A 26,596-nucleotide genomic window follows, 5' to 3' on the forward strand; every position below is an offset into this window, starting at 1 on the left:
CCGCTTGCAGGCGCGGAGAAGCTGATGATCTTTATTTAAAGTGGATCCCCGCTGCCAAAATTCCATTGAAGGCGCTCGACGGGGGGGGGGGGGGGCAAACCGGGGCGCTCGTGCCGAGGACGGCGTTAAAAATAGACGCCGCGCACAGCGTCGGCAGAGTGAGGCGGCGAGTCGAGGCAGGTGAGGCGAGACCGCCGCTTGCCTCCAGCCGTGCGCGGCGCGCATCTCCGGCGCTCTCGCTCGCCCCGTCTCGGGAGAGGGGGGGGGCTCCGCCGAGTGCGCGTTTGAATTCCTGCGTTCACACTCGGTCGGAAGCGCGAATGTCCCGAGACGTTGGTGAAAAAAAGAGATTCACAGCTCATCGGATTCCTCCAGGATGAATGAATATTGTGACGATATGTCTGAGACGTCGAGGGAGTTCGGAACGAGCGGTGGCGAGCAGTGTGCGCCAAGCTGCGCTTTGGTGGACGGCGCAGGTAAGCAGATGTCTTCGAGCGACCTCCTTGAGATGCCTTCGTCAAGTGGCACAGCTGGTCCACGCGGCAGGGGGCATCGTCTCCACAAACCGGCTTTCTTTAATTCTCTGAGATTTTTAATTCTCCGGAGAACCAACATTGCCAAATGAAATGCGGAACCAAATTGATTTGTTGTGATGGGTTTTGTTTTGTTTGTGCATTCATCAGGTGACCAAGCTGAGTCAGACCATCGGCTCCCTACGCTCGAGAATCCAGCTTTGATTGCAGGCGGCTGCCTGGGTTTAAACTTGGGGGTTTTCAGCTGTGCCGGCTCTCTCCTGCTCTGACCTCTTGAGCCTTACCGGCCACCTCCATAGCAACCTCTGTCGGAGTAACCGGCTGTTGCGTGCACATTAAACTAAAACTACACTATTCTTTATTTTACAAGGTAAACCCACTGAGCTATATAGAGTTATTTGTCAGAAGCGACCAGGCCACAAATGATAGCTCAACGAAGTGGCTTATGTGGAAATTTATCGCGGCCAAATACTCGAAGTGCATGTTTCTAAATGTGGAGGGAAAACCCAGAGGACCCGGAGAAAATCCACACGACCACGGGGAGGCAGACACGCAAACTCCAAATGTACAGGCTTCGGGATCGAACCCACCAGGCGAGGTAGTTAACACCTCTAAGCACTTGACAGGATCGAACCTGCTTGAAGTCCACGAACCGACGGCAGATATTCCACGTGGTTGGTAGCTCCCGAGGTGGCATTGCCTTCGTGGTTGCGATGTTTTCATGCGGTCAAAGATAGCGTGCGGTAGATAGCACCCATTTTTAATGAGTGGGATTATGATACGAATAGACACCATTGGCCGCATACATAGCATTGTTTCGACGGACTTGCTGGCCTTTAGCCTCTTTGGCTAAAGGCCAGCAATGTATGGGCGCGAGTGTTTACTGAGCGGGGTGGGACTGTGAGCGGGGTGCCCGGCTGTGATTGGTGGGCGGAGGCGGCGGCGGGGGGAGGCGCGAGGGGGCCCCCAGAGCGCGCCGCACGTGGCCCGCACGGCGCTGAGCCCCCGAACTCAACAGGGACGGGACTGCTACGGACGGGGCTCCCGAAGAGAGACACGCGGTAGAGTGACGCCTGCGTCGTTACACGTTGAGCATTGCACAGACAATACAACGATCGTCCTATTTTACCTTGAACTCAGAAGAATATTGGCCGGGGGTTGTAAAGCCACCCAAATCAAGTCGCCAGGTCGATCCCGGAACTCCCCCCCCGACCACTTCAGGCTCAACACAGCGAAGGGAACCCCGGAGGAGGCGAGTGTGGAAGCTGCGCGTGTTGGAAAAAAATCGGGTTCGAAAATATGGAGGCGATTGTGTTTTATTGGAGGCAGAGAAAGCGGTGGGGAGTCTGGCACAGGCTGCCCAACACGGCGCGTGGTGGACGCCGGTTTCGCTGGGACGCGTCAAGAAAAGCCGCGCGCTGCTTCGACAACCGAACGAGATGCAGGGGTCGGATGCCCCACACCCTCCGTTTGTAACCCGATGTTCTTCCGCAGCTCAGGCGAAACGGACAGGTGGGCAAGGCAGGTGGGCGGGTAGAGGGCAAGTGGGCGGGTCAGTGGGTGGGTTGCGAGATAGGTGGGTGGGTGGGTGTAGAGATAGGTGGGTGGGTAGAGAGATAGGTGGGCGGGTGAAGTGGCAGGTGAGCGAGTCGAGGGGCAAGTGGGTGGGTTGAAAAATAGGAGGATGGCTAGAGAGGCAGGTGGGCGGGTCGCTGGGTCGTTAGAGAAGGCAGGTGGTGGTTATTAAAGAGGAAGATAGGTGGGTGGAGAGACAGGGAGGTGGGCGGGTGGAGAGACAGGGAGGTGGGCAATTTAAGGATGAGCGCGTCGAGGAGTGCACAGGCGGGTTCACGAACCCACGTGGTGTACTGCCATCTCCCGGCCACCTGACAGCCCAGTGGATTTTGAGGTTTCCTAAAACGCTCCGTGATCCACCAACCCTCTGCTCCAAAGGGCTGGGCCACAACATCATCATCATCGCCACTACCGCGGTTGTAACGTGGATTAGTAATATGATTGTTTTAGCAAAAGTAAATTCGTCCACAAAGTAAACGTAGTGTACGTTTAACAACGAATGCGGTGTTGATGGTGGTGGATGGCTCGAGAACAGTCGCAGTCGGGATTGGCGGCCCAGAAAATATGGAGTGAGAATGAAAAACCGGGTTGGATTGGGGCACCTGCACCGCGTGGCTTGCACTTCGCAACGCTGACCACGCGGGCTCAGCGTTCCGTTCCCGGTCACGGCTAACAAATCGGTGGCACGTGTGATGTGACAGGCTGACGACCCCCCACCCTTGCGTTCACCAGCCCGTGCCTGGTGAACGCAAGCAGCCAACACGTCCTGACCTGCCGACTCCCGGCCCTCTCTCGCTCTCTTACCGTTCTGTCCAGCAATGTGCGGTGTCATTAACTTCACCCCTGGTTGGGGTGGGGGAAGAGTGGGAGTAGGGAGTGGGGGAGGGGATACGGGGCCAAATAAGGGGAATGGAGGTCAAGGTCTCGTGCAAGTGCACTTACGTCTCCGCGTACGCGGGCGACACAGATTATGTAAACCTGCCCTCGTCTCTCTGTTCTCGTCTCCCTCGTCCCCCTACTTCGTCGCTGCTCTGCGCTGCTCTCTCTAGGCGCCCCCCCTCCCTAGCTCGCCATGGCCGGCCGCGTGCTCGCAGGGGGCCGCGTGCTCGCAGGGGGCCGCCAGCTCGTCCGGAGCCTCCCGGGGCCCCGCGGCCTCACGGGGCTGGCCGGGGCCACCCTCAAAAGCAGCTACGACGCCGTGGTGATTGGAGCAGGCGAGTGGACCCCCGGCGCGGAACTCATGGGTTCGCAACTCGGGGGGGGGGGGGGCTTTGGACAAACTCATATTGTCGGGGGGGCGGGGAGGAGGGGGGCTTTAGGGGGCTGAGCCCCCCCCCCCCCACCTACTGCTGAAGGATCGCCAACGTCTCTTTACTGAGCTCTGATAGCCGCGCTGAAATTGAGTCGCATTTTGTCTGCTAACACGATGGCGCTGTTCGTTGCTGACCGCTTGACGTGTTTGGCCTTTGGACGTTCTGTGCTCGGCAACTTGCGAGAGCCCGTCATGGGTGGCATCACAGCCTTTTCCTCGCCCTACAAAGACCTCCCGTATAGCCTTAACAGACTGTTGGGGCAAGTGCTGTTAGCGAGCACCTGTGAAGGTCAGCACGGCACACGAGTGTGTGAGTGACCAACACCACGCCCGGCCGCCTTTGTCTCCCCAGTGGCGATGTTTACACACCGCTGCACCAAAATACTCATTTGAGGCTGCGTCGACCTAGGGGAGGCCCAGGAGCAGGTTTAGATAATCGTCACTGGTGTTGGTCGTGAGCGGGAATCGAACCCGGGTCGCCAGGTTTCGTAGCGCAGCGTAGCGCTAACCGCTCCGCCACCGCTCCCCACAGTGACACCATGCACACACACACGGGCGGTGACATTGACACGAGCGGAAGAGCGCATCGTTCGCGCACTCAGGTTTCGCGTTGAATATTTGGTTTGAAGTTTGTTCAACAGTATCCGTGGCACCCTTTTTAGCCAGTATCAAAATGACGAACACGGGAGTAGGCGTTTAGCCTTTCTGGCAATAAAACTGTCAGTGAAAGCAGGTGTTTGATTTGTTCATCGTTTTCAAACTGGCAAAAAGGCCCCATAGATATAACTGCTCAACCCAAACTAGTGACACTTTGCTCCCTGCATTGCCGTTGCCCTGTTCGCCTTCATAGCGTCGTCCTCTGCCTCTAGCACTGGCGAGTCGAGGCCACGAGGGAGGCTGCCTCTGGTGGAGGCCAATCCGTTTCAAAGACAATGCGTAGATAACTATCGGAGCATATTTGTTTGCATGTCTTTTTCCGCAATTATGTGTGGTTGATGTAGACTTGATGCCTTGCAATAGGTGTACCTGTTTGATGTTTGAACGTATTAACGCCTATATTCTTGGTTCTTTCGGTAAATTCACGAAAGAACCAAGAATATCAATCCCTGCAGTCACGAAAGCTTTAAATCAAAATCTTAACACCTTCTGTTTGATTGCTGTGAAGGATTAAGCCTATTATTCTTTGTTCAACATTGTGATGCGAACCCCCCACCCACCCACTTTCACCCCCATCTGAGTGTTTGTATGGGCCCCCCCCCCCCCCTTTAAACACGGTCGCGATACAGGGCTGGCCGGCTGGCTTGGGGTGTCGCGGTTGCAAGATCCATCGCATGGCGCCGTCGCCACGCGCTGCCGACTCGTCGTTTTGGTTTTCACGAGATGGAGCGGCGGCGCAGCGGTTAGCGCAGCGCCGCCCTAAACCCAGGACCCCAAGTTAGATTCCCGGCTGCGGCTGACATCAGCGAGCGCGTGGCATCCGAGTCGGTCCTGGTTCCTCCTTCCTCTGTGCCTTTCACCAACCCGCACTAACCGGCGTGGTCAAACTACCCCCTCTAACCGACGCCATGTCGGTTAGGGCCTTCATCCAGCAGTGGATTCACTGCAGGATGATTTTCTAGTTTCATGGTTAGCGATTCTTCTGGCCATCCCCACTGTTAGTTCAATTTGTTGTGAACTCTGACGCGTCAATGGTTTTTATTTTCCATCGGTAGGAACAGTGGGGGGTGGGGTCGGAGGGGAGGTGGGTGGGGTGGTGGAATAGGGTGGGGGTGCAACTACGCCCCCAAAAACGTTTGAGCAGAGAACAGAGCCTTACGCTGTACCCCCATCGCACCTCCTATGAGCACGGTAGGCTTACGTACGGTACGAAAGAAGTTCAACATACAAACCATCAGTTTAGAATCACCTTCACCTCCCCCACCCCAATCTCCGTTGGTTACTTGACCATCTCATAAGTTTCAATCCTTGTTCCCAAAGTGTCCAGCTTCCCCGTGCTCTTGGTCCTTGACGACAAATTCAGGAGTGTTCTGGACAGGCGCCATGCGCACGGAGGTCCAGCGAGCCCGGAGAGGCAATGAGAAATGAGGTAGTTTTGCGTTGTTGAGAGCAGGCTGATACAAAATATAATGCTCTTTGTGCTGAGTGTTACTTCTTATTGTTGCTCATTGTGCTTCGTAGACCACTGCCAAGGCAGCAGACAATGTGTGAAGTTCACTGTGCGGCCATCCATGGTGGGGGTGGGTGGGGCGTAGACGATAGGGGCGCCACGGTGGCGAGATGTTAACTACCTCGACCGATGCCGACCCTGACTATATATTTGGAGTTTGCGTGTCTCTCTCCCCGTGTTCGCGTGGATTTTTCTCCGGGTCCTCCGGTTTTATCCTCTAAATTTAGAAACGTGCGTTTTGAGCATTTAGTTGCTAGAAGTTTCCACGTGATGAAAAGCCACTTTGTTGAGTTATCATTTGTGGCCAGGTCGCTTCTAAATAAAGAGCCGTATAGCTCAGTGGGCCTTACCTGGCAAAATAAAATAAAACAGATACAATACTACTAACCTAGCAACAGTGGATTGTAAAGTTTTCAACAACACCTGAGCATGGGTTTTGCTTAACAATACGTGGGTTATCAACGTGTTCCAACACAGCCCTCTGTCGTGCTGTTGTTACGCATCTCACATATGCCGATGATCGCGAATGAGTGAGCGATGCCAATTACATTCATGATATAAAAGGGTTCGGACGCTTATATTTGTTCAAAATACAGCACAGTCTGAAAGCCAAGATTGTACATTTTGTGACCTCAAAACTTACGAGCCAGGAGTCGACTGGTTTCACCCGTAGTGCGGAATCAACATTAACGTCTGCACTGTGTTCAATCCCTTGCTAAACTCTGTTGTTGTTTCGATTTAAAGCTTTCGTGACTGCAGGGATTCATCTTCTTGGTTCTTTCGGTAAAGTCACGTAGAAGGGAAATAATAAAATAATAAAAATAAACATAATAAAATACAATTCTCACGACGTTTCGGCCACAGCGTCTGACGCTGTCTTTCCGACAGACCTGTTCTTCACCTGAGGACGGCTGCTTGCGTTGTGGCCGAAACGTCGTGAGAATGATATTTTATTATGTTTCATTTTTATTATTTTATTATTTCCCTTCTACGTGACTTTTAATCGAAAGAACCAAGAAAATGAGTCTGTTGTTGTTGTTTGTTCGGTTGCGTTCTAACAGCTGGCCATGTTTGGCGCTATAGGAATTGTCATTGTTATTGCCGACTAGCTTGTGTGCCCGTCCAAGGACGGGTGTAGATTGCAGTAAATCTGAAATATTCAATCGAAAAATTGTTCAGTTCATGATTATTAATGAGGGGGGGGGGGGTGACCCATGTGGAGTGACGTCACCCGCTAATGTTTATTGGGGAGGGGTGCGGCATGTGGATTGACGTCACTCATTCATGGTTCTTGTGGATTGGTGCGGCATGTGGAGTGACGTCACCTGCTCATGATTATTAACGAGGGGAGGGGTGCGGCATGTGGAGTGACGTCACCCGCTCGTGATTATTGTGGAGGGGTGCGGCATGTGGAGTGACGTCACCTGCTCATGGTTATTGTGGAGGGGTGCGGCACGTGGAGTGACGTCACCTGCTCATGGTTATTGTGGAGGGGTGCGGCATGTGGAGTGACGTCACCTGCTCATGATTATTAATGAGGGGAGGGGTGCGGCATGTGGAGGGCGCGACCTTGTGCGTTCGTGTAAATTTCCACGCGGGCATGAATATTTATGAAGGGGGGAGGGGCTCTTTTGCAGTGACGTCACGCACGGATGTCGCACTGTGCTGTGTATATTTATTTTTTACTGTCACTTTCTGTAAGGAAACGTCTTATTTTAAGTGACTTTGCGTAATAAATTATTTAATTGAGCTCGACCTTCCTCTGCGCTAGTGGGGGAGGGGGGGGCTCTTTTGCGGTGATGTCACGTACGGATGTAACAGTGTGCTGCGTATGTTTTTTACCGTCACTTTCTGTACCAAATCTTACGTTAATGTTTTGCTTTTGTAAAACAGTACACAAATTTATAAAAAAAAAATAGTACCTGTATCTTGTACGAAAGACGAATTACCTAAATTATCAACATGTTTATCGGATTAATTGCTTGTGGCAGATGCTATATTGGACAGACGGTACGTAACATCAGCGTAAGACTAAAATAACACCAAATAAATATTAAATTATCTCAAACAACTGTCGGCAGTGGCAATTGAGTGGCCTTGCCAACAAAGCCACTCAATTGATAACGTTGAAGTGTCATTTAAAACGAATTATTACTGGCCAAGACTGATTAGAGAATTTACCGAAATTGAGAGAAATACAAATAATTTCAATCGCTCTGACAGCTACAGGCTTAGTGTGGCCTGGAAGCGTATTATTAAATAATACATTTTACAATTACAATTCCTAATCGGGGGAAACACATACTAATTCACTGATTACTAACGTAGTATATAATTACAATACCCCCCCCCCTCCGCCATTTCTGCACCTGCTTGAGTATAGTGATTGGGTTCAGTTATTAAATAATACAAATTACAACTCGTTATAGAGGGATCATAACAAATAACTGATTACTAATCTATTATATCATTACAATTACCCCTCCGCCTCTGATCTGATGGGGTTAAATGATGACGTCAACCTTCTGCTCTATTTAAGACCGGAAGCAAGTGGAGGGCTTCACTATTCTGGCAAATCGCCCGATGATGCTGGATGTAATTACCAGCCAAACGTCGTACTAAAAAATAATAATTGTTGTGGATTCACTCTTCAACACACCGGTGGGCTAAAGTAATGAACTATTTGTCTTTTGTCAACGTGACACTTTTTCTACTGATTGGCCGTGTCGGGTGGTGGAGGGTTGGAACACATTTATGAATATCGCGATCTAACCCAAAAACCTTTATTATGAATAATATTGATCGCGAAAGCCTACGTGTTAAACCAAGTAATGGACCTCCAAATGAACGTGACGCCACAGTTGTGTGCGGCCGTGTTTAGTTTGCTGGCACAGTGGTTAGCGTGCTGCCCTACGAACTAGGTGACCTGAGTTCGATTCCCGCTCACAACCAATAACGGTGGCGAATATATGAGCCGGTCTTTGGCTTCCGTAAGGTCGACTCAGCCTCAAATGAGTACCTGGTGCTGTGTGCAAACACCACCACTGGGGAGACAAAGGCGGCCGTGCATGGTGTTGGCCACCCACCCCCTGGTGCACCGTTCTGGCCTTCATAGGTGCTACTCGCTAACAGCACTTTCCCCAACAGTCTGAGGCTACAGGGGGATATTCTTTTCTAGATCTGCTCTAATCCCGAGTTTTATTCCTCTCATCCTGGCAGGACACAACGGTCTAGTTGCTGTGAGTACGACTCGCAGAGCCGGGCGCAAGCACGGAACCATCGCACCGCACGCCCCGGCAAACCCTGCCACACAGTAATGTCCACAGCAGTGCAGAGAGACTTGAGCTGCGTTTTCTTAGCAGTCACAATGTTATACTCGGAGCCGTGGCTAACAGAGGGGGTATTTGCCGGTAAACATCTGGCCAGCTCCCAGAAGGCTTTGTGACCGATGGGAGATTTAAAAACATGACTTTTATTTCCCGTGTGGAGGTAACGAATTGTCTCCTTATTTAATGAAGGCAGGTCCGCCCACTACCCAGGTAGCTCCGCCCATTACACAGGTAGCTCCGCCCATTACCCAAGTAGCTCCGCCCACTAACCAGGTCGCCCCGCTCACTACACAGCTCCTCCCACTAAACGGGTAGCCCAGCCACGAACCAGGTAACCCCGCCCACTAGCCAGGTAGCCCGCCCCCTACTGATGTCGTTCAGAGACGAATTCCTGAACTTCACAAAACCTTCAGGGTTGGGAAGAGAGGCACCAGGAGAGACTTTCTGAAATCAACGCTGTCCCGGCCAATCCGGGACGTTTGATGTCTCCACCCTCTCCCCAACCATGCCCCCTGCTCCCCACTAATCCCGACGCCCATCACCAGGCCTCCTACCTGCAGCAAGCCGGGTTTGACACCGCCGTGGTGGAACGCCGGCACGTGGTCGGTGGAGCGGCCATCACCGAGGAGATCGTCCCAGGTCAGTGTTGTGAGTCAGATGTCACTGACCCTCTGCTCTCCTGCTCCCCTCCCCCCTCTCCCCCACAAGGAGCAGTAGTGCCTCTTTAAGCAATTAGAGCGACAAAACAAAAAGTGGCAACTGGGTTGGGGCAAGGCACCAGAGGTGAGGCTAAAGCTGGCGTGACGGTCAAGGGAATGGATATACTGTAGCTCAGGGCTGTTTGGAGAGTTTGTTGTGTGCATTCATGTTGAACTTCTTTCACATGGTATGTTGCCAACCGTGCGAATCGGAGATGTGGGGAAGGAGATAGGGTTCGAGTTAGTTTGGAGGGGTTCGAGTTAATTTGGCTGCACTGTTAGAGTTTGACTTAGGGGTCGGGTTAAGGTCTGGTTGGCTATTGTGGATCAGGCTTGGACCAGCGTGGTTGGCACGTGCCCTGGCACAAGGAATGAATGTCCAGTTTTCCCCTCCGTAGCTGCTGCCTGGACCCAGCCCGGGGCCCGGTGCAGCTGCACAGCCTGCACCTCTCGATTGCGACACCACCGGCCTGGCGTGTGATTGGCTAGTTTGTTACGGTTATGGGTAGGAGGCTGTAATTTTAGTTGATTTGTTTGGCTATGATTAGGCTTAGTGGCAGAGCTGACGTCTGATTGGCTCGTGTGCTTCGGGTCAAGGGTAGCGGCGGCTGGAGCAGGGGTCGGCAACCAAAACAACAAGAGGAGCCATTTTTGTTCGAATTGGGTGAAACACTTCAATATTTCAAGAGCCGCAATGCACTGCGGGTGACCACGAGACGGTGGTCCTTCGTGAATGACGTCACGAAGCGGCGGTCCTTAAAGAGCAGCATTCGACTCAGGAGCCACAGGTGACCGACCCCTGGGCTCGAGTGAATGTCACTTCGGGTTGCTTGGGTTCAGGTTAATGTCAGGGATAACGTCCGGTCTTCTGGTGTATTCCACCCCCCTGGCAGATTGTCCCCCCTCAACGAAGTGGCTTACCATACGTGGGAATTTATAGCAGCCAAATACTCTAAACGCACGTTTCTTAATGTGGTGGGAGGACCCGGGTAAAAATCCACGCAACCACGGGAGAGCATGCAAACTCCAAATAGACAGGATCGATCCCACGACTTCCTGTATAGGAGGCGAGGTAGCTAACATCTCGCCACCGTGGTGCCCCTCGCGCCGTCTCCTCCCCTCGCTCGTGTCGCCCCTCAGGGTTCAAGTTCTCCCGCGCCTCCTACGTGCTCAGTTTGCTGAGGCCGCAGATTTACAAAGACCTCGAGCTGAAGGTACGGAGCTGCCTCCTCTCCACCCCCATCTCTCTCTCCGCTGTGCTCGGTTTTTTCTCTTTTTGCCGAGTGCAGAAATCTATCAAAAGAGGTGGCACTGCTGCTCATAGATTAGAGCGCCGAGAGCTTTGGTTCCAGTCCAGGTTATTAGCTGCTGCCTGTGGTTAAATCCAGATGGTTAAACCCAGGAGGTTAAACCGGGGTAGTTAAACCTGGGTGGTTAAATCGGGTGGTTAAAACGGGTAGTGAATCCCGGGTGGTTGAACCCAGGGATTAAACCCGGGTGGTTAAACCTGGGTGGTTAAACTGGGTGATTACAGTCAGTGGTTTAAGCCGGGTGGTTATACTGGGTGGTTGAATCCGGGTGGTCAAAGCGGGTGGTTAAACCTGGGCGGTTAAACCGAGTTGTTAAACCTGGGTGGTTGAACTGGGTAGTTAAATCGGGCGGTTAAACCCAGGTGGTTAAACCTGGGTGTTTAAGCCCGGATGGTAAAATTGGGTGGTTAAACTGGGTGGTTAAACCGGGTGGTTAAACTTGGGTGCTCAAGTGCAGAGAGTTGATGGCCTCAGCCCAGTCACCAACAACTGCACGCATAAGAATGAGAGTAATGTTTGTTCTGCACTTAATCTTACTAAACCCCAACTCTGATAATTGAATCTGAATGTCGTTTTGACTGTTCCGAGATAACCATTACCCTCGGTGACAAAGCGGGTCTCAAGGTGTGGACTGGAGGTCAATTGAAGGGATCTTAGAGTTGGCTTGGATTACCACATTTTTCTACAAATCTGGCTTACCTGAGTATGAATCCCAGCCACGGCTAAAATCAGTGGCGAGTGACGTCCGAACTACTCCCTTGGTCAACTGTGCCTGAAACGAGTAGCTGATGCTGCGTGTGACGCATCAGCCCCGGGGAGACAAAGGTGGCCTGGCCACACCACCTCGTGTACAGCACTTGCCCCTCACAGTCTGTTTAAAGGTTGCACGTGGTGGTGGTGGAGGTGAGGGGGTGGCGGTTCTTGGTGTTTGCGTCTCTCTGTAGAAGTTCGGGTTGAAGCTCTACCCCCGCGACCCGTACTCCTTCAACCCCCTCCCGTCGGACGGCAGCGTGAGCCGCCCGCCACCGTCGCTGCTGCTGGGGATGGACATGGAGGAGAACCAGCGGAGCATCGCCAGGTTCTCCGCGAGGGACGCCAAAGTAACCGACGCAGCCGCCGCTCGTGGTCGCCCGCTCGCTGCCTCGTTATTCGTCTGCGCTTGAACGCTGTGACCTCCCCCCCTTAATCCCGAGAGACTGCTCCCTTGCCGCATTTTTTCGACGCGATTCCGCCTCGATCCACCGTGGCTCTTCAGCCCCACGTCATCTGAAGAAAGCCGGCGTTTGCTCACGCCGCCGAAAAAGTCTCGGTTACGATGGACGTGCGGTGTGGAACCTTCGCCGGATTCTTTCCAGGAATCTCATCGTGGCGGCCCACGTGACCTAGGGAGTGTGCTGGCACGGATGGCAAATCGCGAGCTGTAGACGCACCTGCGACCCGTCGCGCCGCCCGTGTCACGCCGCCCTCGAGCCGAATGCAAATACGCGCGGGGAGGGGGGGAGGGCGAGGGGCGGGGGGGCTGGCGCAGAGACGCCACGTGCCAGCAAGAGCACCACCACGCGACGCGATTTTGATTTCTTCGCACGATTTCTCTCTTGAACGTTCAGCTGATCGCTGAGCCACAGGCCCAGAGGCCCAACACGTCAAGCGGCCGGCGACAAGCGGCACTGTCAACGTTGAAATAGCTCAGAGTGTAACGCATTTTTTCGTGTAATTTTAATTCTTGAGCATTGAATTGTGCTTGGGAAAAGAGACGATGGGAGGGCAGGGGAGGGAGCAGACAGAGAAATGTCATGCCGTGCAGTGTGGCAGATTCCTCAACATGGGCAGAGGAATCAACGAGCGAAGGTGCCGGGAGTAGAAACCGTGGTGGTAGTTACAGACGGGTGATGAGGAGGAGACTGACCACCGAGTGAGTGAGTGGAGTGAATTATTGGAGCGCTGCATCACCCATAGTTCACGCAATGAGTATTCGTACAGCCTGTCGGTGCACTGCTGGATGAGGACCTCAAGATGTGTGCAGAGGGTTTGTGTGGGTACGCAGAGGAATGCACATGTCTGCTGATGCGTGTACGCAGCTACGCACACGTGTACGCAGGTACGCACACGTGCACGCAAGAGGTATGCAAATGTGTACACAGAGATATGCAAATGTTTACACAGAGGTATGCAAACGTGTACCTGTGCGTGTATCTGTACGTGTTGGCGGTGAGTCAACTCAGGGATCACCAAAGAAGCCAAAGGGGTTCTGCAGTGGCGAGATGTTAACTGCCTCGCCTGATATACAGGAGGTCGTGGGTTTGACCCCGACTCTGACGCCTGCTCTACATTTGGAGTTTACATGTTTCTCTGCCCGTATTCACGTGGATTTTTCTCCGGGTCTTCCAGATGTTTACCTCCACATTTAGAACCGACACGCATTTAGAGCATTTGGCCGTTGCTGTCATTTTTTTTCCACGTGAAAAACGCCACTTTGTTGCGCCGTTTGTCGCATCTTGTGCACGCAGGCGTACGCAGAGTACGTGCAGCTCATGGAGAAGCTGGCCTGGGCCGTGGAGCCTCTGATCGACGCTCCGCCGCCCGACGTCCCCGGGTTCCACGGTGGCCCCCTCGGCTCGCGCCTGCGCGCCGCAAAGTCCTTCCTGCCCGCCCTGAGCTGCGGTGAGTCGCGCCACCCGGGTTTCGGTCGAAACTCGCCAGGCCCGGCTCTGCTAAACTGTTAAAAACTATTCTTCATTTTACCAAGTAAGGCCCACTGAGCTATGTAGCTCTTTTTTTCAGAAGCGGCATGGCTACCACAAATGACATCTCAACGAAGTGGCTTATCACGTGGAAATGTATAGCGGCAGCCAACGACTCTAAACGCGTGATGTCGATTCTAAATGTGAAGGGAAAAACTGGAGGAACCCGGAGAAATATCCACACGACCACGGGGAGAGATACACTCAAATTCCAAATATATAGCAGGCGTCAGGGTCGGGATCGAACCCACGGCCTCCTGTGTACCAGACGAGGCACCGACAGAAATCCGCCCTTCGCGACCTACGGCCCGTGGTCCAGACACGACCCGCGGCTTTGTCTCGTGCGGCCCACGGCAACGTGAGGCCCGCCACCGCGGAACGACCCAGCGAACGACGGCGACGCGCGGTGCGAAGGTGCTTATGGTTGCGCTGGACGGCCCTCGGGTGTGTCTCCGGGTCGTACCCCGTGCTTCGTTCGGGAGGCGCCGCGATCGCTCGCTCTGCGGTCGCCGCACACCGGCGCAGGGCACAGACGATGGGGTTAGCGAGGCCGAGGGGCGACGGCGTTGCTGGCGGTGGGGCGAGTGGCGAGCGCTTGATCGCGAATGTCCCTGCATGTTACTTCAGCAGCCCCCCCTCCCCCCCTATAATACCCAAATGTTATCCTACTCCCCCCCGCTCCCACGCAACCCTAACCCTAACTTGTGTGCCTGTCTCGCCCCCCCCCCCCCCCGCTCCCTGCGACAGTGCGCCGGCTGGGGAAGGATCTTCCCAAGTTTTACGAGCTCCTCACGGCCCCCACCACCAAGTTGAGTTTCCGTGAATCGTACGATAGATGACTCCAAGTTGGCGGCACGATCCAAGGGGGCGGTTATTTCTCCCGTGTGGCGCGTCGCAGAGGGGAAGCAACCGATTTTTTTTTTTTGGAAGAGCAAGAAAAGTTACAAATCAATGCCCGGGTTCTTTAGCCGACTGAGAGGCGTTGGCTGGTGAGCTGCTCGATCGCCTTGGTGTGGCGGTTCACCGGTGCTGGCTGGGCTGTCAGCAGGCGAGCCGTGTGCCCCATCGTTGGTTGCGCTCCTGCAGTCGCCGGCGGAAGCGTCTCTTTAACTTCCACAACCGTCCGCGCGGTCTTTCACCCCCAAGGTGCAGGGATCGCGGGGGAAGCGAGGAGCCCGCAGGGGGTGTTTGGCTAGCGACGCGGTCTCTGTGAAAATGAAATTGGGAGTCGCTGGAGGAGTTTTGGGGCGAGACGGGTAGAGGAGTGGGCGGGCGAGGCGAGGAGAGAGAGAGACGCGAGACACCCGAGCCAGGCTCACGCCACGACACATCGGCCGAAATGCATCATCATCATCGCAGTGCATTGAAGGATTCGTACCGTTGTTGGCAAATGGAAACCGGGCTTACTTTTCTCCCCGAATATATTGCACGCCACTGGTAAACTGTAGCAGGTGGCACGTGACTGGTCGCCACAGCCGTCGCGACAGATATACCAGATGTGGTGTCCTGGGTGCGGGGATATGTTTGTGGGTCGCCGACCCAGACAGATCTGGTCACGCCGACGGATGGAGCCATCGACGTCCTTTCACGAAGCGTGGTGAGAAGGCCACGTTCACCAACAACAACAACAACGCACGAGCCAGGCCTGCGGCGACTGGGTTAGCGCGCCGCACTCGCTGCGTTCAGTGTAGTCAGCGTCTCCGCTCGTTAAATTATGGCATTGATTGATGATGGTGATTATGACAACGGTCATGGTATGATTGTGACACAAGTGATGATGATTATGATGATGGTCACAATGGCAACGACTGGTGATGGCAATGATGACAGCAATCGTGAGATGATGATGATGATCATGATGTCATTGCTGCGCTGATGATAGTCATGTAAATGCTGTTGTTGCTACTGATGATGATGATGCTGAAGACGATGATGATGTCCCAACAGATTTTGGACCGGTGGTTTGAGTCGGAGCCTCTGAAGGCCACTCTTGCCACGGACTCTGTGATTGGAGCCATGGTCAGCCCCAGGACTCCGGGCAGTGGGTGAGCTGAACCCACGGGGTCAGGGACACTCCTACTCTGCTCCATAATCTCCCAGATTTAACAACGCACACACGTGCGCGGCATGCCATGTACAAGGGCTCTCGGCCTTGTCCAGACCACCATCTCAAAAGAACTGAACGTGTGTCCGTGGTGGTCGTTGTGGTCATGGTGGTGGTTGTCGTGGTGGTGGTAGTGTTGGTTATGGTGGAAATGGTGATGGTAGTGGTCGTTGTGGCAATGCCGATGGTGCTAGGTACGTGTTGCTGCACCACGTGATGGGCGAGCTGGAGGGCGTCAAGGGCATGTGGGCCTACGTGGAGGGTGGCATGGGCGCAGTATCCACCTGCATGGCCAAGTGCGCCATCTCTCGCGGAGCGTCCATCTTCACTGAGGCGGTACTCACCGCTCAACCGCTCACCCGCTCACCGACTCAACAGCTCGCTCCTCTTCATGGCCGACGCAACCAGTCATCCACTCTGGCCACCCACTTAATCAAGCGCTCACCCACTCACTTGCTCACTCACTCAATCATCCATGCAACCGGTCACCCACTCGCTCTCTCAGTCGTCCACGCACTCACCCGCTCACACGTGCACTCAACTGACACCGCATTATTCCCACTGGGATCACCCATAAGGTTGTATTAAAATGCCCACATCTTCACCAAAAACGGGGCAACAGAATCGACCCTCCTCCCAGGGTCCTTAGTGCGTGTAGCCCACCGTCCCACCGGTGGCATGCGGTTGGCACCGTTGGACCAATGTTGGCTGTCGGTGTCGTTTTTCTAAACGACACCGATAGCACGATCGGGATAAAGTGTGCTGGGCAGGTGTCATCTTTATGTGCCTGCGTGTGTGTGCACGCGTGTGTGTGCACGCGTGTGTGTGTGTGTGTACTTGCATGCGCTAGGAACCCGGCGACCCCATTTTTGATTCACGCTGACGGCCAACACCAGTGATGATTATATATCTGAACTGGTCATGGACCTCCCCTTGGTCGACTCAGCCATAATGAGTACCTAGTACGTGGTGTGTAAATATCACCACTGGGGAGACAAATGCAGCCGGGCGTGGTGTTGGCCACCCATCTCCTCGCGTTCTGTGCCGGCCTTCATAGGCGCTCGCTAACAGCACTTTCCCAGACAGTCTTTTGAAGGCTATACGGGGGATCTTTGTCTTTGTGTGTGTTCGCGCCACGTGTCGCCACTGGCAGGAGGTGCAGCAGGTGCTCGTGGACGGCACGGGCCGCTCCACCGGGGTGGTGCTGTGCGATGGCACAGAGGTGCGCAGCAAGGTGGTGCTGTCCAACGCCACGCCGCACGTCACCTTCACGCAGCTCACGCCGCAGGTGCGACGCCGTGCCCACCGTCAACCACAGCAACAACCACAGCAACAACCACAGCAACAACCACAGCAACAACCACAGCAACAACCACAACAACAACCACAGCAACAACCACAGCAACAACCACAGCAACAACCACAGCAACAACCACAACAACAACCACAGCAACAACCACAGCAACAACCACAGCAACAACCACAGCAACAACCACAACAACAACCACAGCAACAACCACAGCAACAACCACAGCAACAACCACAGCAACAACCACAACAACAACCACAGCAACAACCACAGCAACAACCACAGCAACAACCACAGCAACAACAACCACAACAACAACCACAGCAACAACTACGATAACAACCACAACCAGAACAGCAACCACAGCAACAACCACAACAACAACCACAACCATAGCAACAACAACCACAATAAATTACCAGAACAAGAACAACAACCGCAAGAACCATAACAACCACATCAGCGTGCAATGCTCCCGTGGTGTAACAAACGTCTCGGAGCGGAGGGGTAAACGAAGAACCAGTTGAAAGTGATGATTCAATTAATTGATTGATTTATTGATTAATTGAATGCTGTCTGGGGTAAAGCGGTGGCACACTGGTCAGCGTACTGCGCGATGGAGTCAGTTACCCGAGTTCGGCCTCAGCTAACATTGGTGGCGGGGTCATATCTCGAACGGTGCCCTAGGCTCTCCTTGGCTCAGCGCTGCCCTGCACAGCGGTGGCCTGTTGGGGGGGGGGGGCTACGTCGTAGCCAGCAGGGGGCAGCGCAGCAGTTGTCCATGGTCGCACTGTGTGCTTCTGTGCTCCACGCCAAAGCACCGGCGACCTTCAACAACGCGTCGCTGCTCAGCGCGGATCAGTATGGTGAAACTTGCACCCATGGGAGGGCTTCAATCGAGCCGTGGATCGAATCGGTGGCCCGACGTGTCGTCAATTCTAAATATAACCGTGTCATCCCTCACGAGTTGCAATTGCAGCGCTAAGTTTGGTGAACAATGCTGCTGTGATTGCAATTGTCGTTGATGCCAGGCCCTGGTTGGTGGATTACAGAGGGATCCGTGAACGACTCCCAAACCCGCTGTGCTGCTTGGCGGCCCCAGTGGGATGCCAGTGCAGCGAGCACGATTTTCAACTCCTCCCTCCCCGTATATCTCCCCGTATAGAGTGCGCGTTTTCTCTGGACATTAGTGATGAACGATCGCACTGCAGGTGAGAAGCGGTACACGATGGGATGGCTTTGAGAGGCCCAGGCAAAGCGCGAGAGTGGAAGGACACCTGAGCAGATGCAGTCCAGGCTTTGTAAACTACTGGCTCTTGGTAATCTGAAATTTTATTTTAACATAATAATAATAATAATAATTGAAACGCATCACGCTCTCTGATTTCCTCACAGGATGCCCTGCCGGCTGACTTCCTCCGAGAGGTTTCTCAGATTGACTACACATCTCCTGTCACCAAAATCAACGGTATCGACTCTTTTATTTTTTGCCATTTTCTCTCGCAACATAACAGCAACATCGACACAACACCGACACAACACCAATCACTGTGCCTCCCGCCATGTGGCTGTCCAACTCTGCCAAGTGATCGCTGAGCCAGCATCAGAGAATATATCTGTATGCTCCATATATATACTCTCCCTCAAAACATTTATTTCTGCCAGCAATGAAGGTTCCTGCTCGGAAACAATATTTGGGAATATCAGTTCTCGTCCTGATTGTTTCTTTGCGTCGGGGATGCATTCCTGAAAGGTGCGACAACGAATATCGAAATGACGTCAATCAAAGCCATTGGCAGGATAGTAGGTGGTGGAGGTCTAGGGCTGAGAGGCGACGGATAACGAGAGAGCACGGACGACGCTGTCAGCGACGTGAGTGTCTGGTGTTGACGCGACGCAAATCGGGACGGGGTGTTCATGATTAAGTGGCGACGTAATTTGCGTAAAGACGTACAAGGGGGAGAGATGTAAATCGGGGTATTACCGTACCCCATGACGTGTTTGTAAAGGACCTGGTCTACACTCAATGTCCGTCCATTTACAACGAGTACCTCGACGAAAGGGCCACTTCTCCAAACGTGTCCGTGACACTTTTGCTCAACATTGCGTGTATGGTGCCTTACAATGAACCGAACCCTTACCGGATGGTTGCTGGTGGGTATAAATGTTTCACTCAGGGGAACCAATATTCATTTGCACCGGCGGTTCGAATCCGGGTTTAACCGCCTGTGATTTTACCGGATTATCAAGTGCAGCGTGTGGTGGTCACAACCCAGATGCTTATAACTGCCCGCAAACTAACATCATCCGAATATATATTCGCAGTGGCAAGATGTTAACTATCTCGCCTGGTATACAGGAGGTTCGATCTCGACCATGCCATGAAACACTTGCGCTTTTATATTTGGAACTTGCATGTTCTCCACGTGATCATGTGGATTTTTCTCCTGGTCCACCGGTTTTTCCCTCCACATTCAGAAACATGCGTTTATAGTTTTTGGCTGCTATAAATGTCCACGTGATGAGCAACTTCGTTGAGCTATCATTTATGGCTAGGTTGCTTCTGAAAAAGAGCAATACAGCTCAGTGGGCCTTAAATGGTAAAATAAAAAAAAGTTAATCGTTTTTAATTTTATATATACTTCATTTGGTTTATATTCAGTTCTGATACTTACACGATCAGGGCATATGAAAGATGCATACCTCGTGCGGATAAATACACTTACGCAAGTGACTGCAGGAGTAGTTCTTCATCCAGCAGTGGATTCATAATGGCTAACGATGCTCTGAGGTCTCCCGGTGCTGCTGCCTCTGTCCGCAGTCGCCGTGGACCGTCTCCCCAACTTCCTGGCGGCGCCGACGGAGCGAGCGGGGCAGGCGATGGCGCACCACCGCTGCTCCATCCACCTCAACACGTGGGACATGGCCTGCCTGGACCGCGGCTACCACGAGGCTCTGCAGGGGGCCCCGTCCACGCGGTATGGCCCGACTCGGCCGCTGGCCCGCCCGGCCGGCTGGCTTGCCCGGCCGCCACCACCATCAGAGCCGCCAATTCAAGGCCGCGCAGTGTGCGGCCGAACACTGTTGACTTCTCTGCAAAGTGGTAGTTAATTTATGGGCCCGGCAGACATGATGGGTTGAGTCAACCCCCCCCCCCTCACCAATCAGTATCTAAGCTTGCAACCTTCCAATTATGAGCGGCTCACTCGTAATCGGCTGAGCCACCTGGCCAGATAGAGGAAGCAGAAACGATAATTTAATTCAAATCAAGGCTTTTCGAAACATGTTTGTCTTCGGGAGTGTTTATTCCGTTTCTGAAGAAGCTCCCATGACGTGGCGCGAAACGTCGAACATCACGACGCGGTACGGCCCGAGAGTGCGTTGCGGAAGAGCCGTGCTCTAGCAACAATCATAGGAAATCCTCCGCAAGTAGCTTTTATGTCGCCGCATGGAAACCGACAGAAGCTACCCGGGTGAAACACGCGCGCATGTTTGCACTTAGTAATTTTTACTCTGTGTTGGGTCTCCAATAACCCTTACCAGTCGACTTGGCCGATTTTCAGTCGTGTGAGCATCTAATTGCAGCACAACTTTATAGCGAAGTTTCGTTCATCTTGGACAATGGTCACTGTGTGTGACCCCTCCTCCGGTTATGGACAGACGGACCGGCGAAGCTGACACACGAGTGCTTTGATCCTTTGTCGGAAAGATTTTGAAAGCAAATCAACCCCAAGCGCTGTGACAGCTGCATCGGCCTTTTTTCTTCTTCATTCAAAAGCCGTTATCGCCCGGGATGTTCCTTAATGAGATAGTGGCGCGTCGTTTAGCAGGTGTCCCCCGCGGGGGGGGGGGGGGGGGGGGGGGGGGAGTCCCCGCGTCGTCGCGACGCGCTCCATTTGACAGCAATCGAACAACAAAAGCCTGGAGCCTCGCCGGGTGCTGTCGTGCGAGCCTGTGTGAGGTGCCACGGGCGATAGGAGGACGCCCGCTCGCTCGCGCGTGCATGCGAGCGAGCGAGCGCACGTGATCGCTAAAGGCCAAGTATTTTCAAAAAATTTCGTTAGCCGGCCTTCCCAGAGAGGATTACTGCACAGATCCAGCACGGCCGATAGCGGCGGCTGGGAAGCGCCGTGTTGTTGCCTGCGCTCCAGTGATAGAAGCGAGGTGTGGACGAGCGGTGTGGCTCGACTGATGTCACACCTGCATCCGCAATGCGACTGCTGCAAGGAGACAGAGGTGCGGTCGTAACATCGGCAGAGAGGGGTGGAGGAATACGAGCAGAGGGGGACGTGCACTCATGTCCGGAGAGCGGTGTGCGCGCTGACCTCGGCGGTGTGACGGTGCCAGGTGGCATAACCGATGTGCGCACGGTGTCGCTGTGTGCGCCGACCCCTGTTCCTGGTGTGCCCCGGCCCTGCAGACCCATGATGGAGCTGTGCATCCCGTCGGCACTGGACCCAACGCTGGCGCCTCCGGGAAGCCATGTGGTGTCACTCTTCACGCAGTACACGCCGTACCTACTCGCCGGGGGACGCGCCTGGACGCAGGCCGACAAGGAGGCCTACGGCGATCGAGGTAGGCCCGGTGCACCGACCGCGACGCCCGAGCAGCGGCACCACCGTCTCCAACACCACCAACACCACCACCACCACCACAACAGCCGCCGCCGCCCTCCGGCACCACCTCCGCTCGGGGCTCCGGCCGCCACTGTCATATGACCCAGGCAGCTGGGGGCAGCCATGCTGCAGAGGGGCAGCTGGAAGGGGATTCTTTCAGAGGACTTGAGCTCTGTGCCTGTGAGCTGATTCACGTGGAATACTCAGTTCTCATTTAACACGGTGGATGCGTTCCTGAAAAGTGCTGCGTCAAGCGAAAAACGCGCACACAGTCAGATGTCGGGGACAAACAACTGAGGGTACGCTGCCGTGTTACTGTATCACGGTAGTTTGTCGTCGACCCATTATAATGGCATGAGCTCTGCGTTATAACGGCGTGCGTTCCACATTATAATGGCGCGTGTTCCAAGTTATGACGGGCGCTTTCTGCATTATGTAAAAAGTGTTCTTGCATGGAAGAATCGCGTTCAGGCGAAAACGCGTTGTGTGAACACCACGCGTTAAGTGAGGACCGAAAAAACTTCACCACCATCATCCTCATCGTCACCGTCATCAGCCATTGGCTACTCATAGAAAAAATGCAATGCCATTAAACACTTGCCCTACAGTTGCCCTAGATATACCTTACATACTTCCCCTAGAGATGCCTCCTAGATTATGTTTCTCAGATGTGTTCCTCCAGCAATTATTGTGTGCAGTGAACTTGTTGTACACGACTTTTTATTAGCTAATATTTATATTTAACTCAACTTTTTATTTATTAAACATATAAGTGTCTAGTGACGTAAGAAAAGCTACCCGACAGAATACTAAACAGGACTTCCTCAGGGCGTACCGCACCCTCTTGAGATGTTAGTCAAGTAATCAAAACTAATGAACGGCAGACGACTGACAATTGCGACATTAAACTTCAATTAATTTCGCGGCGGCTGCTGCTGCTGCTGCTGCCTGTATTTCGCAACAAGCACGTTACATTTCTGTGTTGGAGCTGCATACGGCGATCCGCGCTCGAAGCCGTAACCTTTCCACGGAGAAACACCGTCCCCTCGCTCTTACCTCGAAGAGGTGTAATTCCACATTCAACCAAAATAACCACCGCACCCCCTGCGGAGAGAGAAAGAGCCGCGGGCGCTGCTGCGTTGAGGAGAAATTAAAATTAGCGAGGGCACACGAGGGAGGGCGACGGGGAGGTCACCGTGGACACGTTGCCGTCCGTGGAACGTGACCAACTCCGGGCGCACGGCCGCGGCTGCCACGGCCCCTGCAGACCCAGCTCCCGATGCCGGTGACGGCAGCGGCGATGAGGTGGCCTGTCGGCAGCCGCCGGTCTTCAAGGCTACGCCGCCTGTCCTGTGCCGCCCCCCTCCCCCACGCCCCACTCCCCCACGCCCCAGTGTTCGACTGCATCGAGGAGTACGCTCCGGGGTTCAAGTCGTCCGTGATTGGCCGGGAGATCTTGACCCCCGCCGACCTGGAGAGGGAGTTTGGTCTCACCGGAGGGGTACGACACGCCGCGCCGCGATCCTTCCCCTTTTTAACGTCCCCGTTTTTAACCCCGCGCGTGTTCCAGTTTGGGGGGGGGAGCGGGGGGGGGATTGTTGTCGTGTAAGCGCGTGAGACGGCGCCCTCCGCCCCCCCCCTGGGGAAGCGGTTGCATGTGTAAGCATCGTTCAGACGTCGACACTTGGCCGTGTGCTCGCGCCCCAGCGACACGCGCGCCCGCGCGTGCGTGTGCCCCCGCCGTTAAAAACGGGCTGCTTACGCACGCGGCGCGCCCCGGGGCACGTGTTTGGACAGCACTCACGTCGATGAACCCCTTGCCGCCCCGCAGAACATATTCCACGGCGCCATGTCCCTGGACCAGCTGTACTTCGCCCGCCCCGTATCGTCCCACGTGAGCTACAGGTCGCCGGTCCGAGGACTCTACCTGTGCGGGAGCGGCGCGCACCCAGGTACGGCTCTTCTCCCCCCCACCCCCGTCGCTCGGTGCGACGGCGGGGGACGGCGAGGGTGGGGGGGGGCGACGTCAGAGCGTGGGCAGAGGACGGTGCCGCGCGGAGGGGGGCACGGCGCCCGCTCGCTGCGCCTTTTCGGACGTAAAACGAGAAACGTTGCGGGCAATTGACTTCAACTCGGGTGCGAGTGCCAGCTCTTCCTCGCACGGCCCGCCTCACCTCCGGTTTTTGCCCCCCCCCCCCAAACCCCTCCGCCCCTCTCTCCGTGTCGCGTGTTCCCCCCGGCACAGGGGGGGGCGTGATGGGATCGGCCGGCCGTAACGGTGCCCTCGTCGCAGTCGCCGATTGCAAGCGGAAGTGAAGCGGTCGCGCTCATCCCTCCGCTCATCGGGCGGCGGTGGCCGCGTTGGCCGACGGCAAATGAACGGCACGCGCAGGTATAGAATACGTGTGTGCCGCCGTGCGTGCCGCCGTGCGTGCCGCCGTGCGTGCCGCCGTGCGTGCCGCCGTGCGTGCGTGCGTGCCTCGCACGAGCGTCTGTGAAAGGACGGTTTCATCACAAGGTGTCGATTTTAAATGGATTTTATAGGATTCGGGGTCTCCGGCATGTCCATTGCTCGTTGATTTGTGTTGTTCGTTGAACGTCCGTCCGGCGGGCTCGTTAGCGTGCGGCGCTTGGCGAGAAACAAACTCGACGTTCGGATTGCTGATTAAAAATAAAACGTCACTTGTTATCAGTAATAATGAATCTCCACACGTTTTGCGTGTTCTTATATGCACAGATAAAGTAAACGCATGTCTTTTGTGAAACCGAGCGCAGAATCTTAGTTAACTGTTTTTTTTTTCAGTTAAATTATTTTTAACTTTGACGGAGCCAGTTATATTCTCACGAAGTCAAAATCGCGTCCACACTCGCATTGGCCGCACCGAGGAATGTTTTGTCCCTCAGCCGAAACGGCCCCCCCTAATCCAACGCCCCCCCCCTACTCCAACGACCCCCTCCTACTCCAACGACCCCCCCCCTAATCCAACGAACCCCCCCCTACTCCAACGCCCCCCCCCCCACTCCAACGACCCCCCCCTACTCCAACGCCCCCCCCCCACTCCAACGACCCCCGCCCTACTTCAACTACCCCCCCCCCTACTCCAACGACTCCCCCCCCCCCCTCCAACGCCCCCCCCATTCCAACACCCCCCCCCCCCATTCCAACGCCCCCCCCCCACTCCACCACTCTCGCGCTACGCTGTGTGACCTGCGAGTTCTGTGGGGACGAGGTGCGGGTAAGATAGAGGATCCAAGTGGGGGGCATACCCCCCCCCACACCCACCGAGACCCTGATTGTGTTTGTGTATTGTTTGTTTGTTGTAACGTTCTGACCTGCCCCTACTGGACGTGTGAAAAAGAGCTTCATAGCTCATCGGATTCCTCCCGAATAAATACAGATTCTGATGCATATTGATGTTCACCAGAGATAACGCATTGCATGTCTGTAATTATCATCGACGTAAGGCCCTGTTCAAGCAGCGTGGAATTCCGAGACCCCTCCCCCCGCTGCTTCCCCCTCTCCCCCCGGCTGTGTGGGAATATTCATGTCAGATGGGAAAATATTAAGGATAAGATTAAAACAATAAAGCGACGATTAATAATGGTGAAATGTTTATGTCATTCACAATGAGATTCTTGAGGTTATTGTATGAATAAACAGTCGTACTTTTTTATATATATAAAAAATGCATTATATTTTTTTTGCGTGGGGCCCCTCTAGAGTCTTAGACAAATGTCTTGTCTGCACCTCCCCCCCCCCGGCCCCATCCTAAACCCGGCCCCACGATCGTCGCCTGCCTCGTAACGCGTGCATCGAAACGCGTTAATCAGATCGCGGTGTTCGGGAACAACGCGATGGGTCTCACTGGAGCTGGTGCGGGTGGGGGGGGCAGCCGGCGGAGGGATGGGCTGGAGGCGGCCGCCAGTTATCGTCATGGACCGCGCATCGATTATAATCGCGTTGCCGATCGATAAGACTTGAGCGACGAATCGCCGCAGCTGTAGATCGCCGTGTCCCTTCGTCCGACGGCTGCCGTCACGCTCCGCTCAACCCCCTCCCCCCCTCCTCCACGTCCCCCACTGGCACGCCGCTTTGGCAGCCCTCGCCGTGCCAATTTTACTCGCTTATTGCTCCCGCTGCTTGGCCAATTCCTCACGGGGGAAATTCAATCGTAAGAAAATAACATCCCTGCTGGTAATGAGCGCGATGCGGCGCGCTTAAATCTTCTTTTTTCGTACGGCTGCTGATGTAGATGCTGAGCAACGACCACAATTTTCACATTCAGGTGCTCAAGCCCCGACAACCGCATCACGAGAAGTGCATCGCTGTGATGTCGCCTTCGCATTTGTGGATCGGGCATCGCGTCGTTATATATGTTGTTTCCTCTGTTCTGGATGACCACAGTCGCACACTGGACAGTTTTTAATTTTCCATTTGTGCATCTGCTGCTGCCACGGTTGGTGCAGTGGATGCGGCTTTAGGGTGGACCATGAGCAGCTTCGTGGAAGATCAAACCCAGGAATCTTCTGCGTCGGTTCTTGTTTAAATGTCGCGGTGTAAGTTGGGCGCCGTTGCAGGCGCAGGGAAGCGTTTCGCCGATTGCTCTGTTGGTTTTGGTGCGACGGAGGCACGTGTGGATGAGCCGCCGTTTGATGATAAACGCCCTTGCGGTTTAACACGGTGAGATAAATATCGATTCGGCCGCGATGGTTCTCTAGGACTGGCGATGATGAAACCTCACGCCCGAGGTTCGTGTCCGCGTGCCTGTGGCTGACGAAGACGCCTGGTGTAGCCGTTAGCAGACTGCTTGGGACAAGTGACGTTAGCGAGCATCTCTCGGAGCTGGCTAGGTGTGGCTCGCAGCACCAGTGTTTGATGTTTACTACACACCGTACCAGGTA

At 54.4% G+C, this 26,596-nt stretch overlaps 1 protein-coding gene across 1 annotated transcript; it reads left to right on the forward strand.

Annotated features, from left to right (window-relative positions):
* The first annotated feature begins 3,027 nt into the window (after positions 1-3,027).
* PYROXD2 (pyridine nucleotide-disulphide oxidoreductase domain 2) lies at positions 3,028-24,727 on the forward strand. Its single transcript, XM_061553205.1, has 16 exons — positions 3,028-3,322; positions 8,807-8,826; positions 9,462-9,555; positions 10,755-10,828; positions 11,869-12,024; positions 13,432-13,585; positions 14,413-14,472; positions 15,611-15,710; positions 15,964-16,105; positions 16,923-17,057; positions 18,474-18,546; positions 19,900-20,056; positions 21,499-21,653; positions 23,089-23,195; positions 23,526-23,646; positions 23,940-24,727. Exons 1-16 carry the CDS (start codon positions 3,181-3,183, stop codon positions 24,008-24,010), a joined length of 1,761 nt encoding a protein of 586 aa, XP_061409189.1. The 5' UTR covers positions 3,028-3,180; the 3' UTR covers positions 24,011-24,727.
* Positions 24,728-26,596: the final 1,869 nt, after the last annotated feature.

The sequence above is a fragment of the Lethenteron reissneri genome, chromosome 17 (assembly GCF_015708825.2).
Source record: "Lethenteron reissneri isolate LAM-NWPU_2019-01 chromosome 17, ASM1570882v1, whole genome shotgun sequence".
Lineage (NCBI taxonomy): Eukaryota > Metazoa > Chordata > Hyperoartia > Petromyzontiformes > Petromyzontidae > Lethenteron > Lethenteron reissneri.

Bases quoted from the DNA above. Each gene is read 5' to 3' on its own strand.
- PYROXD2 (XM_061553205.1), top strand. From the start codon at position 3,181: ATGGCCGGCCGCGTGCTCGCAGGGGGCCGCGTGCTCGCAGGGGGCCGC. The intron at 13,586-14,412 runs GTGAGTCGCGCC...TCCCTGCGACAG, and splicing joins CCTGCCCGCCCTGAGCTGCG to TGCGCCGGCTGGGGAAGGAT. The intron at 21,654-23,088 runs GTAGGCCCGGTG...CCCACGCCCCAG, and splicing joins GGAGGCCTACGGCGATCGAG to TGTTCGACTGCATCGAGGAG.